The sequence below is a fragment of the Hippocampus zosterae genome, chromosome 7 (assembly GCF_025434085.1).
Source record: "Hippocampus zosterae strain Florida chromosome 7, ASM2543408v3, whole genome shotgun sequence".
NCBI classification, from domain to species: domain Eukaryota; kingdom Metazoa; phylum Chordata; class Actinopteri; order Syngnathiformes; family Syngnathidae; genus Hippocampus; species Hippocampus zosterae.
Genome location: NC_067457.1, coordinates 26,415,714 through 26,430,087, shown reverse-complemented (window position 1 = coordinate 26,430,087; position 14,374 = coordinate 26,415,714). Strand labels below are relative to the sequence as shown.

The 14,374-nt window shown below is 61.1% G+C and overlaps 2 protein-coding genes across 7 annotated transcripts; one reads left to right on the top strand and one right to left on the bottom strand.

Moving 5' to 3' along the window:
- Positions 1-534: 534 nt before the first annotated feature.
- LOC127603651 (regulating synaptic membrane exocytosis protein 2-like) lies at positions 535-8,568 on the top strand. 6 transcript variants are annotated; one of them, XM_052070115.1, is made up of 27 exons: positions 535-1,346; positions 1,445-1,772; positions 1,896-2,019; positions 2,080-2,114; positions 2,193-2,248; positions 2,321-2,356; positions 3,064-3,194; positions 3,275-3,446; positions 3,533-3,689; positions 3,771-3,839; positions 3,917-4,043; positions 4,108-4,215; positions 4,314-4,523; positions 4,599-4,658; positions 4,810-4,919; positions 5,011-5,523; positions 5,626-5,667; positions 5,748-5,786; positions 6,194-6,216; positions 6,283-6,374; positions 6,446-6,565; positions 7,266-7,432; positions 7,538-7,673; positions 7,744-7,856; positions 7,944-8,045; positions 8,163-8,302; positions 8,371-8,568. In XM_052070115.1, the coding sequence occupies exons 2-27, from the start codon at positions 1,688-1,690 to the stop codon at positions 8,560-8,562; spliced, it is 3,159 nt and encodes a 1,052-aa protein (XP_051926075.1). In that variant the 5' UTR covers positions 535-1,346; positions 1,445-1,687; the 3' UTR covers positions 8,563-8,568. The 6 variants fall into 6 exon arrangements, with proteins under 6 accessions (XP_051926075.1, XP_051926072.1, XP_051926073.1 ...); XM_052070112.1 differs by having other exon boundaries at positions 2,193-2,356; XM_052070113.1 differs by having other exon boundaries at positions 1,896-2,114; positions 3,064-3,446.
- Positions 8,569-9,051: 483 nt separating this feature from the next.
- Positions 9,052-13,594, bottom strand: lrp12 (low density lipoprotein receptor-related protein 12). The gene is made up of 11 exons (XM_052070119.1): positions 12,951-13,594; positions 12,752-12,808; positions 12,539-12,674; positions 12,260-12,462; positions 11,906-12,153; positions 11,657-11,806; positions 11,366-11,587; positions 11,026-11,292; positions 10,734-10,936; positions 10,522-10,654; positions 9,052-10,438 (listed from the first exon to the last, which is right to left on the bottom strand). Exons 1-11 carry the CDS (start codon positions 12,988-12,990, stop codon positions 9,578-9,580), a joined length of 2,520 nt encoding a protein of 839 aa, XP_051926079.1. The 5' UTR covers positions 12,991-13,594; the 3' UTR covers positions 9,052-9,577.
- Between the last annotated feature and the right edge of the window lie 780 nt (positions 13,595-14,374).

Sequence of the window (14,374 nt, the reverse complement as noted above, 5' to 3'; positions counted from 1 at the left end):
CCCCCCACCCCAAAAACCCTGCGTGCTGACCCCCAAGGCCCGGCGAGACCTCACCCTACGCGTCGAGCAGGCGACACCTCACCTTTCGGCACTGATCGCAGGTGGCGCAGGTCCCGTCCCACACGTTCCAGTCCTTCGGAAAAAGCCTTTGCCGAAGCCCCCGCCGCAGGAGCCAATCGGCCAGCGGCAGGGTCACGTGCGGGTCGAGGAACGCGCTCGCCCTCGGTAGCTCGGAAGGGCTGCTTTTGAACACGCTCGAGAAGGACACGCTTGTGGCTACAAAGCGTGACAACAAGCAAGGCGGCTACAAGCTAGCCGTGAGCCAAAACAAGCGAGACGGCGAAGGAAGCGGCCGGCCGCGAGCACCTCGGTCAGGTCGGTCGGTCGGTCGGTTCATTGCGGCAGGTCGCGTCCATTTGCTCCGATCGGGAAAAGCCGAAAAGGCACGGGGACAGGAAATGGAGCGTCACGCTGACGATTTGCGTGGCCTCGCTGACGATTTGCGTGGCCTCGCTGCCATTGGACCGCGAGTCGGCGAGCAGATTACGAGCGCTGATCCGGGATCTTTCCTCTCAGGCTGGGGAGAGCGCGCGACGCGCCGGTCGCGACTGGATCTTAGTTCTCCGGAACTTGGCCGAGACCACCGTCAAGAGAAGAAGAAGAAGCCGAAAGCGGCGCCGATGATAGCGCCGGAGCCCGTCAAAGTCCACGCAAGCTCTGAGAAGTTAAAAGCCGAGGACTCTTCTCCGCCTCGTCGCAACGGGAGCATCTCACTCTCAATTGGATTAAGAGGGGGGGAGGCGGATTAGCCTGCCGGCCAGCCTGCGGATCGCCTCGGAGATGCCAGAATAGGAACAAGATGGCCGCCCGTCTGCCGCTCTGCCATCCATCGATTCTGCGATTTGGCATCCCAAAGGAGTCGCCCAGAAAAAGTTCAGGGCCGACGCGGTGACACTTCCACGTCCTCGCCGACTTTTGAGCCGCTTGAGTTTTGCGCTTTGAGCGATGAGGGCAAAAGGGCGGAGGCGCGAGTGTCGCTGCAGGTCACGTGACATCATCATCACCATCAATGTCCCCTTTTGACTACTTTGCCACGTCGGTCTTTGAGTGAGTGGCGCGTTGTTTTGAGTTGACATGACCTCGTTCGGACATTCATTCATTCATTCGTCTTTGATGCCACGATTGGTGCCACATGGCCCGACACCTCCGATGAACGCGTGACGTCACGAGGAAGCGTCACGAAAGCCGGCGTCCGACCTCTCGCCTTTCCTTGGGGCCGCCGGCGAGGAGACGACATGGACCTCGGCCCTCGGCGGGATGAGAGCGAAGGCGGCGCCGCGTCGGCGGTGAGCCCCGCCTCCTCCCTCGCGCTCCGCCGCCAGTGCCGTCCATGTCGGTCGCGGCCGGCAAACTGGCCCCGCCTCCTCTCCCCCTTCGGCGGCAGGTGTCGTGGCGAGCGTCGGCAGACGGCGAGCGTCTCGTGGGCCGGATTTTGCTGGACAAGACCGCCGGGGACGGATGGGCGCGCGGGGACCCCGGCACGCCGCTCGGACTCAAGGCTCGTCCTCTCCTCCTCACCCCGCCGTCCGTCCCCCTTTAGCCGGCCGTCCGCGGCTCTCTCGAGCGACCGTCTCAACCCGTTTGCTCGGCGTGACCTTGTTTGAGCTTGCAGGTGACGGGCGGTAAAATGACCGATTCCGGTCATCTGTGCGCGTTCATCACTCAAGTCAAACGAGGAAGTCTGGCGGACATCGTGGGACACCTGAGAGCAGGTCTGCCGAGAGGGCCTCCTTGCTCCCCGGCCGTCCCGGTTTGGCCGTCCCGGTTTGGCCGTCCCGGTTTAGCCTGCGGCTACCGGTGACGGCGCGCGGCCTTTTGCTGTCGCTGCGGTTTAGGCGATCAGGTCGTGGAATGGAACGGTCGCGTCCTCCGGGGAGCCACCTTCGACGACGTCTACAACATCATCTCCGAGTCCAAATCGGAGCCGCGGGTGGAGCTGCTGGTGTGGCGACCAATCAGGTGAGCTCACCGTCTCCGAGTCGGAACGCGGCGTCACCTGACTCCGATGGGTGTTTCCAGAGCCGCGGAGCCTTGCCACGGCCAGCCCGTCTCCGGTGCGTTGAGCGGCCCGCCGCAGCTTTGATCTCCGGTGACTCACGGTAGGCGGTGAAAGCTTTTGTCTTTTTCAACAGCTCCCGCTTCCTTTTCCTCTCCCGTGAGCCCAAACGGCAGGCGAGCGCAGGTCCAGGTAAGTCGACGCGGCGCGCGGCGTCATCTCGTCGCCGGCCGCTCAGCAGAAACGAGTTTGTCGTGGTTTCAGGCGGGGAGGGAGCACGTTTCGGTTCCCAGACTTCAGGTGAGCGAGACGTCGGTGCCGCCGACTTTCACTTTTTCAGTTGTGTGCGACGCTGCGTTCCAGTGACGCGGGGTAGGCAGGCCCCCGCGCCGGCATTTCCTTCATGCTTAAAACTTGGAACAGTAATTCGACTCGGTGTCCGCAGCTTACGACGGCCACTTTGACCCCGACGTAGCAGCGGGGCTGCCCCCCCATATGGCCCCTGAAAACGCCTTCAACCGGAGCACATCGAACCCCGCTCAGGAGGCGCTTTCAAAATGTACTCCGGAGTAAACGCCAGTTCGCGGGGCAGCACCGGGATTTGTCCGATGGCACTTCAACAAAATATTCTCCAAAATGTTCGAGGAGAAAATGCTTGCAATTCTTTGCGCTGTCAATTGAAGAAACGCAAAGCGCTCTCCGGCGAGACGGGAACACTTGGCAGGTTTGCCAGGCGGAAGTTGCGCCTCGACCTCCTCGTGGCAAACGACGACACGTCGTCGCTCCTTTTCGGCGCCTGGCCGAGCGAGCCGAGTCAGCGGCCGTGACGTCGAGTAGCGGGATCCCGTTTCGCTTCCGATCGTCTTCGGCGAGCTTCCCCGCCACCGGAAAACACGGGGCGATGAATCGGCCGCCCTGCGCAGATTTGGGTGGGGGGGTCTCGAGCGGAACGCCGGTCCCCGTCCGCGACGTCCAAATCCCGGCTTTCTTCCATCCTTCCCTTCAAGGCGAAGCTGTGCTACGATCGACTCGGAAGTCAGCTCGTCGTCACCGTCCTCGGGGCGAAAGAACTTCCCGTTCGAGTCGACGGCCGCCCCCAAAGCCTTTACGTGGAAATCAACTTGCTTCCCGACAGAAGGTCGGAAGTCGAAGCGAGCCGTCCGAACGGCCTCCGGGCGAGGCGCTCGGCGGCCGAGGACAAGATGCTTTTCTCTTCAGCGCCACGAGCACGCGGAGGACAAAGACCGTGAAAAAGTCGGCGGAACCTCGGTGGAACCAGACCTTCGTGTACTCTCCGCTCCGCCGAAGGGGCTCCCGGGAGCACGCGTTGGAGTTGACGGTCTGGGACGGGGCCGGCGTCGCCGAGGAAGAGAGTCGCTTCCTCGGAGAGGTGAGGACAGGCGAGGCGTCCGCCGGCTCTGGAGGAGGAGCGCTGGAGGAGGAGCGCCTGAACCGAGTGCGGCGGTTGCGGTCCAGGTTGTGATCGGACTGGAGGAAAGCACCCTGATGGATGATCGGCCGCACTGGTTCAAGCTTCGCGGGAGAAGTGTTGCCGCGGTGCCGCAAGTGGCCGCCTCTCACTCCCGACGCCGGCGGCGAGCGCCGCGGCACGTGGCCGCCGACAGGCTCCATTGTGAGTACACCTTCACCACGAGCTTCTCGGCCGCGGACCCGATATGGACCCGTGGCCCACTTTTCCTCGACTTCTTCGTAGCTTTCCAGAGGTTCAGCGACGGAGACTTTTCCGATTACGACGGCGAGGACGGCACGGGGGCGATCTCAGGTGAACTTGGAATCCCGTCGTGCGCCGCCGACCCATCCCCCGGGCGTTTGGCGGCGACGCTTCGTCTTTCTCGCCAGACTCCCGGCAGAACGGCCGACACCCGTGGGGCTCGAGCCGCGCTCTGAGTGAGCGCGGCTCGTCGTCTTGTCCCGGTTGGCGAAGTGACCCGGCGCCGGCGAGGTGCTCGTCGTCCCCAATCCGCAGGTAGACTTTCCGAGGGCCCGGCTCACCCCTGACCCGTGACTTGAATTTGCGACCCGGCCTGCAGCGTAACCCCGCTTTATCCGCTTTACCGCGACGACGCCGTGCGCCTGCTGCGAGGCTCCAAGGTCACCCGAGCTCATTCCGACGTCGGACTCCACGGCAGCCTGGACAAGTAAGGCGAAAACGTTCAACTCGTTCCTTGTCGCGCTGGAGGTAGTTGTCTCGCGCAATTCAGTAGCTGACGCGGATGACCCGATTCCATGCGTCCAGGTGGTCGTCGAGGACGAGGTCCGGGGCATTTTCTCTCGATTCCAACGACGGGTACGGGAAAAAAAAGACCCCACCAAAACTCTCTCGTGCAAATTTGAAGGTGAATGTCAAAAGGGACTTGTGCCTCCATTCCGCGCGTAGTTACTCCGGAAGGTTTTGCAACGCTTCCTGGCCAGACCATCGGGCGAACGGGAGCGTCGAGGACTTCAGGTGAATCTGGAGGTTTTCGGGGGCGGTCGTGGCCAGGTTCAAACATGCCGAGCTCATGGTTTTTCTGCTCTTCAGCCAAAACTTCAATCCAGACTTCCCTTGGGAAGGAGAAGCCTTCAACGAGGACCCGCTGAGGTAAATGAGACCGCTCGTCCCGTCGCTGGTCCTCCTTCAATCGGGTGGGAGTGGGGGAGTAGAAAGCAAATAGATGGGTTTGGTTCTCAGCAGCGTTGCCGTCCGAGTGACAAAGCCTTCCGGAGTCCGTCTCATTGTGCTCCTCCGACAGAGGAGGGCGGCGTGACGGCTGGCTCCCCGCCAGTCCCATCAGAAGCCCCGAGTGCGGCCGCCGAGGACGCCGGCTGCCCGCCGTCCCGCCCAAAGGTGCGGCGGACATACGTAAGCCAGACCAGAGGCCGAGCGCCGGCATCCGGCTTTGGAAGAGACTTTGCTCAACCTTTGTTCTTCTCTCATCCTGCTTCTGCGTCAGTTTGGGCCACGGCGAGCAAAGGGGCGGCAAGTGGAATTGGCGCTCCCCCCGCTCCTCTCTCGCCTCCCCCCTCGCACGGCCAGGCTCCTCCCACCGGCCACCAACAATGCCCTCCGCTCATTAGAATCCAAGCTCCACCTCCCGCGGTCGAGCCGCATTCGCGCCCCTCGACTTCGACCATTGAGGGGGGCCGCCGCCAAGCCGCGCGCTCCCCTCCTCCCCCACCAAAGCCGTCTCCTCCGCCCGACGCCCCAGAATTTCCTCCGGCTCCTCCCCCACCCTGGTCAACTGTTCATCCGGCTCCTCCACCCGACGCCCCCGAATGTCCTCCGGCTCCTCCCCCGCCCTCGTCAACTGTTCCCGCAGCCCCTCCCCTCTCCGCTTCTCAACACGCTTCCCCCCCTCCCGTGACAACTCCTGATCGAGAGCCGCCCCCGGCCCCCTCCGTTCGCCCTCGAGCTCCGGCTCCCTTGGCGGCGAGCGGCTCTCCGGCTCCGCCCCCTCAGACTCCAGGTGCGTGTGAAACGAGCGTTCGCCGTCGCGCTCGCCGACCGCCGCGTTTGCTCACATCGCTGTGATGTCGCCGCATCCCGACACAACGGCAACACGCGTCAGAGGCGGAGAGACGTTCCGCCACGCCCGGAGGGAGCAGGAAAGGTCGGTGCTCGGTGAACACGCGTCACGCGGCCTCGCCCCTCGTCCCGCTTATGCTCTGTCGTTTCCACGCCGCGGCTCAGAGGTCACGTGGGAGGACCGGCGGACCGAGGCGGCGAACGGTACGTGAGCGTCTTTAGCGCGGACACTTGCGAAAAGAAATCCGAGGAATAAACTATGCGAAGTCTTTGGAAGCTCGCTCATCAAAAGTCACGACGATGGACCAACACTATTCACAATGGGGAGTCGGTCAACCTGAAGTCCGATCGGTGCGACGAGATCGGAGGTGTTGCTTCTAGCCGTCCCGCCTGATAAAAACAAAGCCCCGAATCACTCTTGCTCGGGTCGTCTCTTCCCGCGACCCTCACGAGAGACCTACCGCTGGAATTGGGGATATCTGTTGACACTATGCGCCTTCTCGCGGCGTTTAGTAGCACTTCCCTTTTTTTGTAGCCACTCCGCCGAGCCGTTGTCCCGGAGTAGAGGCAACGCGCCTCGGCGGGTGACACGATCGCCGTTGTCCCCGCAGGTGCGGCCAAGCGTCCGGAAAAGGTGAGCGCGCGGCACGGATGACGCGGCCGAGAGACGCGACTGACCGAAGGCGCGACCGCCGCGCAGACGCCGGACGGCCCGTCGTCAAAGTCGTCCCTCGGCAACGTGAGCGACTCGTCGACCCCGTCCGCCGTCCTCGACGACCCCCCGAGCGTCAGGTGAGCGCCTCGTCGCCGCCGCCGCCTTTCCGGCGGACCCTCTCAAAGTCTCCCGTCACCGGCGGGCGCAGTCAGGCGGACGCTCCGGAGGATCCGTCGGAGGACTCCGGGATGGGATCGGCAGAAAAGGCCGCCCTCGGGACCAACGACTCAATGGAGGAAGGGGAGGAGGAAGAGCCCGCGTCGTCCAAGTAAGTGACGACGGGGGACCGGCTCCGTCCAAACGGAGATCCTGCCGTATAACCTCCAATGGGCAATCCGTGCTGGAAAAAAGGCCAACCTCAAAGCAAGTGTGCAAAGAGCCATCCCAAAGGTTCCCAACCGCGATGGTACAACCCCATCGGAGGCTTCGGTTCACTTCTTGCCGCACGATCGCTCATCGCGGCGCTTTGGCCCACTCCCCCCCCCCCCCCAAAAACCCTCTCGAGAGCCGAAAGCGGCGTTTTCCTCGGGCGAATCTGCTGTCCCGGTATCAAAAGGTCACGCTTTGATTTTAGCGCGTTATTCACCTCGCCGCGAGATATGCCGGTTCACTAAAACAAGAGCACGACGACGGCAAGGATTTTTTTTTTCTTTATAAAGATCGTGATTCGACTAATTAGAAGTTGTTTTTTTTCCTTCCATCGACGTCACCTCCCTCTCTGAGCACATGACTTTGTGATTTGGAAACTCCAATGACATTGACCGAAAATCGGTTTGATCTTCCAAAACAACCAAGCGTGTTAAAACTAGCCCAAAATTCCATCTGATCTCAACTCAGGTCGGCTGCAATGACTTTTTCTCAGCACGGTATGTTACGGGGGGTTGGGGCGGGGGTCTCCCCGGTAGATTTGGGCACATCTCATACAGCTGGAAATGTGAAAAGTTCAGCGTCCGACACGCCGCGCACAGGTCGGCGGCCGCGCCCGCCGCCAAGTCCGCCGGCGACATTTGTTCTTTGAGCCGCAACGACGACGACGACGACGACAAGAAGCGGCGATCCAGTTTGGGCGCTCGGGTGATGGGAATGGTCGGACTGGGAAAGAAGAGCCAAAGCGCCTCGCAACTCAACCCGGAGGGTGAGTCCCGTCGCCGCTCAAAACGCGACCGAGCGCAAGTCCTACCTTTGTCGTCTTGAAAGAAGCGCCGGCGCCAGACCGCCTACTGTCTTTTCTCCTCTTCAGAGGAAGAGAAGAAGAAGAAGGTGGTGAGACTTCCCGTCCAGAGGAGCGTGGAGACCGGACTGGCCGTGGAGTTCAAGTCTCGCTTCACCCGACAGCCCAGCCGCGATCCCGAAGCCGAGGACCCGAAGCCCGGCGCGTACGGGTCGTCCCGCTCCCGCCGGCGGCCTTCCGGCGGGTTTCCGCTCACGTCGCCGTTTGCGTTTCAGTTTGATCTTCCCGGGAGTCAAGCTGGCCACAGACAGACACTTCAGCGGTTTCCTCGACGGTTTAGGTCCCGCCCAGCTGGCTGGGAGGCAGACGTTGGCCACGCCTGCCATGGGTAGCGACCGATCGCAAAATGTCTGACAAAGCCCCCCGGTCGGAACCCCCTCCATTGAATGCCGGCGCGTGCGGCTCCGTTGCTCAGGAGACATCCAGATCGGAATGGTCTACAGGAAGGAGCGTCTCGACGTGGAGGTGATCCGGGCCAGGGGGCTTGTGGGTAAACAAGGAAACAAGAACACGCCAGGTAAGTTCCAGAGCGGGGCGGGGAGGGGGGGGCTCGGTCTGCCAACCAGAAGACGGTTCTTGAGACAGCGCCGAAACTGCGCTTCCAATGGTGACGAGCCGCCGTGCGGCGGGCCAGCCGCATATGTGAAGGTCTACCTGATGGATAACGGCAAATGTTTGTTGAAGCGAAGAACCCGCCTGGCCAGGAAAACGCTGGATCCTCTCTATCAACAACAGCTGCAGTTTGAAGAGAACCCGGAAGGCAAAGTTCTGCAGGTAAGGCGCCCACGGTGCGCTCGCGCCGCGCCCTTTGTGACCGGACTAACCTGGGGCCCCACCTTCAGATCATCGTGTGGGGCGATTATGGCAAGATGGACCACAAATCCTTCATGGGCGCCGCTCAGGTTCTACTGGATGACTTGGACCTGTCCGTCATGGTGATTGGCTGGTTCAAACTGTTTCCGGCCACCTCCCTGGTGGACCCCGCTCTGGCCCCGCTGACCAATAAAGAGACGGAGGGCGAGAGCGCGCCGTAGGGCAAAGCGACCGGGGGGGGGGGGGGGGGGCCGGGGGTCGTCATCCATTCCGGGGGACCGGGGAAGTGATCTTCCCGGACCGTCAGGGCCGCTCCCTCTCGCCCGCGTCGACAGCCTGGGACCGGCTGGATTAGCCGGCTAGCTAAAGGGGAGCAAACAAGTCACAAAAACGGGCAGAGCAAGAGCAAGGACAGAATTGTTGCCGCATCAAGTTCATCTCTGCAAATAAAGATGGGGAATGTTCGGGAGACTTTTTTATTTTCATCATCGTTTCATTGAATCTGCCTTTGGGGTCGAGCATTTTTAGCGGCCGCCAATGGCCTTCCTCACCACGTCCCGAATCCTTTGCTCTGACTCGGGCGGCAAATCCACCATCGACCATCCGCCCCAGGCCTACCTCTTAGAACTGTTTTGGTGTTGAATGGTCTTTTGGTCTTCAACCTTTGGGTCTTCACGCACCTTCTTGAACAACAGATGCGAACAAAGGAGTTAGGCAAGAAAGTTTAATAAAAATTGAAGGGGAAAAAAAAACCAACATCAACCGATCATGCGGGCCAAACAACATGACAATTTGAATCACGCTAACAATAAATAAGACCGGGTACCAAAATCGGGAACGCGGTTCCTTTCCAAGACATCAAGGAACTTCTTCTACGGCAACATTTGCCTCACGTCTCGCCAAACCGCATCGGCTCGGTTAGAGGCCCCGCCCGTTGACCATTTGGGGAGACGAGAGCATCGATCCGATTTGGCACCGAGCCGCCAACGTCTGGCTCGTGCCAATTCGGGTTCCCGGGGAACGACGGAAATATCTCGGGTCGCGCGGATCGGCTTCCGGCGGAGGAACAAATGCGGAAAAAGTACTGAGACAAAAGAACCGGGTCTGCGGGTCTGCGATGTCATTGTCGGCGTCTCTGCCGCTAGCGATGTTAGCGCGGCGAGTCGAACGCAAGCGGTCGCGCTCACCGTAGGACCTTGAGCCCGTTCGTAGGTCAGCCCGCCCCTCGGTAGCTCGTCAGCATAGCTGAAGCAGCTCGTCGTCGCTGCCCTCCGTCTTGCCTCCGACCTCCAGGCAGGTGTCCGGAACCCAAGCCGTGTGAACTTTGCCGCAGCGTTCGCAAAGTCCGTCCCGGCCGGCCCACGTGCCGCTCGCGCCGTGTCGCCGCGGGTGCGAGGGCCGCGGGTCCGGGAGCGGCCGGCGGAGATCGCCGAACGACGGGGGCGAGTCCAAATCCGGGATTAAAAGTTCCACGTCTTCATCTTCGTCTCCGCTCCCTCGCCGCTCGCTAAGCTCCGCCCTCGCGTCCGGCCGGCGTAGAGGACCGCGAGCGTCCCGAGTCCGGTCGGGCCGGACGAGACCCGGCGTCATCAGGTTCCTGGCCAAGCGGTGCAGGTTATGGGTCAGGCGGCGCAGAGCGGAGGCGGGCGGGGTCGGGAGCCGGGAAGCGTCGCCGCGACGCTCCGCGCTTTCCACCGCGAGCGGTCCGGCGGCGGGCGCGGCTTCGCCGTTTTGGACCCGGCTCAGGTCGGCCGGCGGGTTCGCCGAGGGTTCCGCGGTCGGCGCCGAACCGGCGGCCGGGGTCTTCTGGGGCAGGGCCCTGACGGGACCGCCCACCGCCCCGACGCCCCGCTCCTCATCCCTCTCGCTTTCCGCGTCGTCCGAGTCCGGGGACGGCGGCTCCCGAGCGGAACTCGACGCGCCGCCGCCGTCCTCCGGCTCGGCGGAGACCAGAGCCAAAGACCCCGAGCGGCCTGAGCGGGAGAAGTCGAAGAGGCTGCGCCACGAGTGGCCGCGGCGACCGGCGGAAGGGAGGCGTAGCGAGGCGAAGCCGAGCCGAGAACGTACCGCCACTCGCAGGTTTTCCAGAACGGATGCCTGAGGGCGGGGCGGGGCAAAAACCGCAAGGTGAAGCTCACGCATTGGTCTTGGCGGGCCTCGTACGTCACGCGTACGCTTACCTGACCCCCGGAGTTGGTAGGAAAGTCATCCACGGGCGGAATCAATCCCTGCGCAATCAACTCGCCGTAGGAGGGCGGGGCTGCCCTTCTCAGTAGCTCCGCCTCCACTCTGGACAGCTGCGCCTCCAGCGACCTGCGGCAAGGGCGGAGGTGGCTCGTGGCGTGCGAAAAGCCCGAGGCAAAGAGTGGGCGGGGGGCGGTCGCCAGCTCACCTGCGTTCCATCATGCGCAGCGAGTAGAGTTTGCAGGTGCACCCCAGCGCGATGACCAGCAGCAGGCCGCAGACCAGGCTGCCGATCATGGCGGCCGTGATCACCCGGGTGGGAATCACCACGGGACAATTCTCCTCGTCGCTGCCGTCGCCGCAGTCGTCCTGGGCGTCGCACACCCACGACTCAAACACGCAGCGGTTGTTCTGCGCGCGGACGAGAGAGATCGCGGCTTGGGTTTGGGGGGGGCGCCACCCGACCTTTGCGGACGTGGCGCGCACGCGGCGGACAAAACCTTGCAGTGGAAGTTTCCGGGCTGGCAGAATAGGCAATTCTTCTCGTCGGACCCGTTGGGGCAGCGGTTCTGGTAGTTGCAGCGGTCCGATCGAGGGTAGCAGGCGCCGTTTCGGGAACAGGGGAACTCGTCCTCCCGACACGCGGAGCAGTTGGACTCGTCGCGGCCGTTGGGGCAGTGCCAGTAGCCGTCGCAGCGCTGCTGCTGGCTGTAGCAGCCCCGGTTGCCCCCGCAAGGGACCTCCCAGGGCAGGCAGAAGCCATCCACCTGGAGAGCGCAAGGGGCAACCTTAGAACCGCGGCCGCTCCGCCGCGGGCCCGCCCCGGCGCGAGCGGACCACCTGATAGGTGACGTTGAAGCCTCTGGCGGCGTTGATCTTGTCGGCGTAGAAATGGACGCGCAGCTGTCCCGAAGACGACACGACCGTGATGGGCACCCTCGAGTCGAAGGCCGTCAGAAACCTGAGAAGGCGGTGAGGGTTCTCCTCCAGACCATCGTAGACCTTCACGTAGTCGCCGTAACCCGCCCCGTCCAGTCGGAAATCGGCGAAGCGCAGGATGACCTGAGGGAGAGACGAGAGCCGTCGGCGCGCCGGCGAGCGCTTCTTTATAGCCCGCCCGCCCGTCCGTACCTTCCTGTGGTCCCCGGTGTCGATCAGCCAGGTGCAGTTGCTTCCCGGAGGGTAGAAGTCGGGATAGTTGGGAGAGCTGAAGGAGCCGTAGAAGTTCCGGAACCATTCGCCGCAGGTCGGCACGCGGCAGTCGATTTCATCTCCCAGGTCCTGAAAGAAGCGGCCCGTGAGAGGGGTGGCCGGCGGAGGCCGGCGGAGGCCGGCGGAGTCCGGCGGAGGCCTTCGGGGCGAGCTCCGGGTCGGGCTGACCTGGCAGTCGATGCTGCCGTCGCAACGCAGGCTATGAGGTAAGCAGGAGTAGATTCGCGTGTCGCGGGACAAGCAAGGGAACTGGTCCGGGCCGCAGGGCTGGAAGGAGAAGGACGAGTCCGCGCAGAGGTCCTCGTCCGAATTGTCGCCGCACTCGTCCATGGAGTTACAACGCCACCAGTCGGGGATGCACTTCCCGTTGGAGCAGTGGAACTGGTCCATGTCGCAGCTGGCAACATCTGGCTTGCCTGTCACCAAACCGGGAAAAAAGACAAAAAAAGAAGAGAATGCGGTCTCGGGTGAAAAACAAAAGACTCGAGAAGCCGCGTCGGCGGGAGAACCTCCCAAACTCACCCGTGACGTAGGACAGCCGGAAGCCCCTTCCCGTCAGAGCCTCGTCCGAGCGAAAGTGGATCCAGATGTGGTCCTGCGACGAGATGTAAGGAGGCGGCAGAGAGGAGCCGCACTCTCTCAGGCCGGCCAGGTTCTTATAGTTGCTGATGGACATCCAGTCCGACAAGCAGCGGCGCGATCCCTGCAGGTCAAAGTCCTGGAAGCTGCGGAGCAGAAATGGAAAAAGTGGCGGCGAGCCGCGCCGGCGAAGCGAGACCGAGGCCGCGACCGCTGGCTTACCTGACGGTGACCAGGTCGCCGGGTCGGCCTCGGATGTTCCAGCTGCAGTTGAGGCGGGCAGGGTACCGGAAGGGCCAACCGGGACTGGCGATGACCCCCGTGGACGCTCGCAGAAGCTCCGACGAGTCTCCGCACGCTGAAAGTGGCACAGGGTGAGGACGGGCCGGATGCGCCGCCGCCGCCGCCTCGTTTGGCGCTCGCGAGACCGCTCACCGTTTGACATCCCCGACACCAAAACATTTTCGTTCCTCTGAGAAGCTCCCACGCATCCTGCACAAACGGAGCGCTCAGATGCCATCTTGGAGGCCGAACGAGCTCGTTAACCGCGAGGTCGACGTTGCCTCCGTCCAAGTGTTTCTTCAGAGGTCACGACAAAGCAAAACACGGCGGCCTCGGGCTGAAGTCAACTCACCGGCTAAGAGGAGCAAGACACCCGGGACGACCGCGTCCATGACGACGAGTCCAAGGTCGCCGACGTGCGCGATTCGCTCGGCGGCGGTGGACGGAGATGCGACGCTAAGCTAACCCGAGTTGGGAACAAAGAGGCTGGACTCGGCTGGCGGGAAGGCGGACGCTGGCGTTTGCTAGCTTGACGAAGCGGCTCGCTCCATTGTCTCTCTCAAACGACGTCGAAGTGACCGAAGCTGGCGCGGTGCTGGCGGTTCGTCACCAGGTGGAACATTTGAGATGGCGCGTCCTGAAAGGACCGAGCGAGCGACTCGTTCTAGGCCGGCTAACTAGCCGGCCAAACCGCCTGCTAGCGACTACGTTTGCGGACAAAGCTGCCGATTAGGACGCGGTTTTTACGCGGCTCGGGCGCAAAGCGGCCCCGCTCGTCCTCTCGTCAACGCGGAGGCCCGACACGACCCGGGCGGGCACTTTGTCGGAACGCGACGAGCGTCGCAAAAGCACCTTCGGCAGCAGCCGCTGTTTGTTTGACCACAACCGAGCCGCGCATCCGACGTGACGTCAACATACGACACGCCCGGGGAACAAAACGATTTTTTTTTTAACCGAGTATAAACACTTTAAATTGCGTTTAAAAGCTGTACAAGAATCCAAACTCATTCTAGAATACACAATAAAAGGCGAGAAACAAAATCAGATGAATTTAATAGTGGTTGTGTTTATTTCAGACTGTTGAGGTGAAAGCAAAAATAAATAAAGACTGGCCCTCTTTTTGAACGAAATACTAAATTAAACATTTCAGTATGGATACAAACGCGCCCGTTTTTAAAACGTGACTTTAGGGCGGTGGTCTCAATTATTTTCTGTTTTTCCTTATAAACCTGTAAGAGAATAAAAAAACAAAACAAATACGGACCAACAATGTTATGTAAGTTGTGGCGACCCCTGTTGGGGCAACCTGAGAGTCGCAAGAACAGCAATAAACAAACACATTTTACAAATAGTTTATTTACAATGGATCCATTTATTAATTTGCTAGTGAGCAAAATGAATAAATACATTTTAATTCGCCACGTATGGGGGAGAGGCAAATCTTTCTATTGGTGTGTCTGTGCCGAAAATTTCCAATAGGAATGTTTTTACCAGAAACAAAAAAACGGTCAAAAATAGCTTCATCCGATGAAACAAAAATACCAGAAATGTACCTGCACCATGCACATGTCAGCATTTCTATTTTTTTTATACGTTGTTACGTTGAGACTTTTCACAATTATTGGATTATGTACGTATATTGGAGTGTGTTTCCACAGACCTAATGACATTCAGCTCACGAAACCATGTTTGTTTGTTTAAAATATATTTTGGGGGTCTTCTAGAATAATTTGTATTTGGAACGGAGAGTCGCCGCTTGGACTTGAAATGGATTTC

Bases quoted from the DNA above. Each gene is read 5' to 3' on its own strand.
- LOC127603651 (XM_052070109.1), top strand. From the start codon at position 1,912: ATGGAACGGTCGCGTCCTCCGGGGAGCCACCTTCGACGACGTCTACAA. The intron at 5,787-6,193 runs GTACGTGAGCGT...TTGTCCCCGCAG, and splicing joins GCGGACCGAGGCGGCGAACG to GTGCGGCCAAGCGTCCGGAA. The intron at 7,433-7,537 runs GTGAGTCCCGTC...TCTCCTCTTCAG, and splicing joins CTCGCAACTCAACCCGGAGG to AGGAAGAGAAGAAGAAGAAG.
- lrp12 (XM_052070119.1), bottom strand. From the start codon at position 12,990: ATGGACGCGGTCGTCCCGGGTGTCTTGCTCCTCTTAGCCG. The intron at 12,675-12,751 runs GTGAGCGGTCTC...TGCCACTTTCAG, and splicing joins GGTGTCGGGGATGTCAAACG to CGTGCGGAGACTCGTCGGAG. The intron at 11,807-11,905 runs GTCAGCCCGACC...CGCTTCTTTCAG, and splicing joins ACGGCAGCATCGACTGCCAG to GACCTGGGAGATGAAATCGA.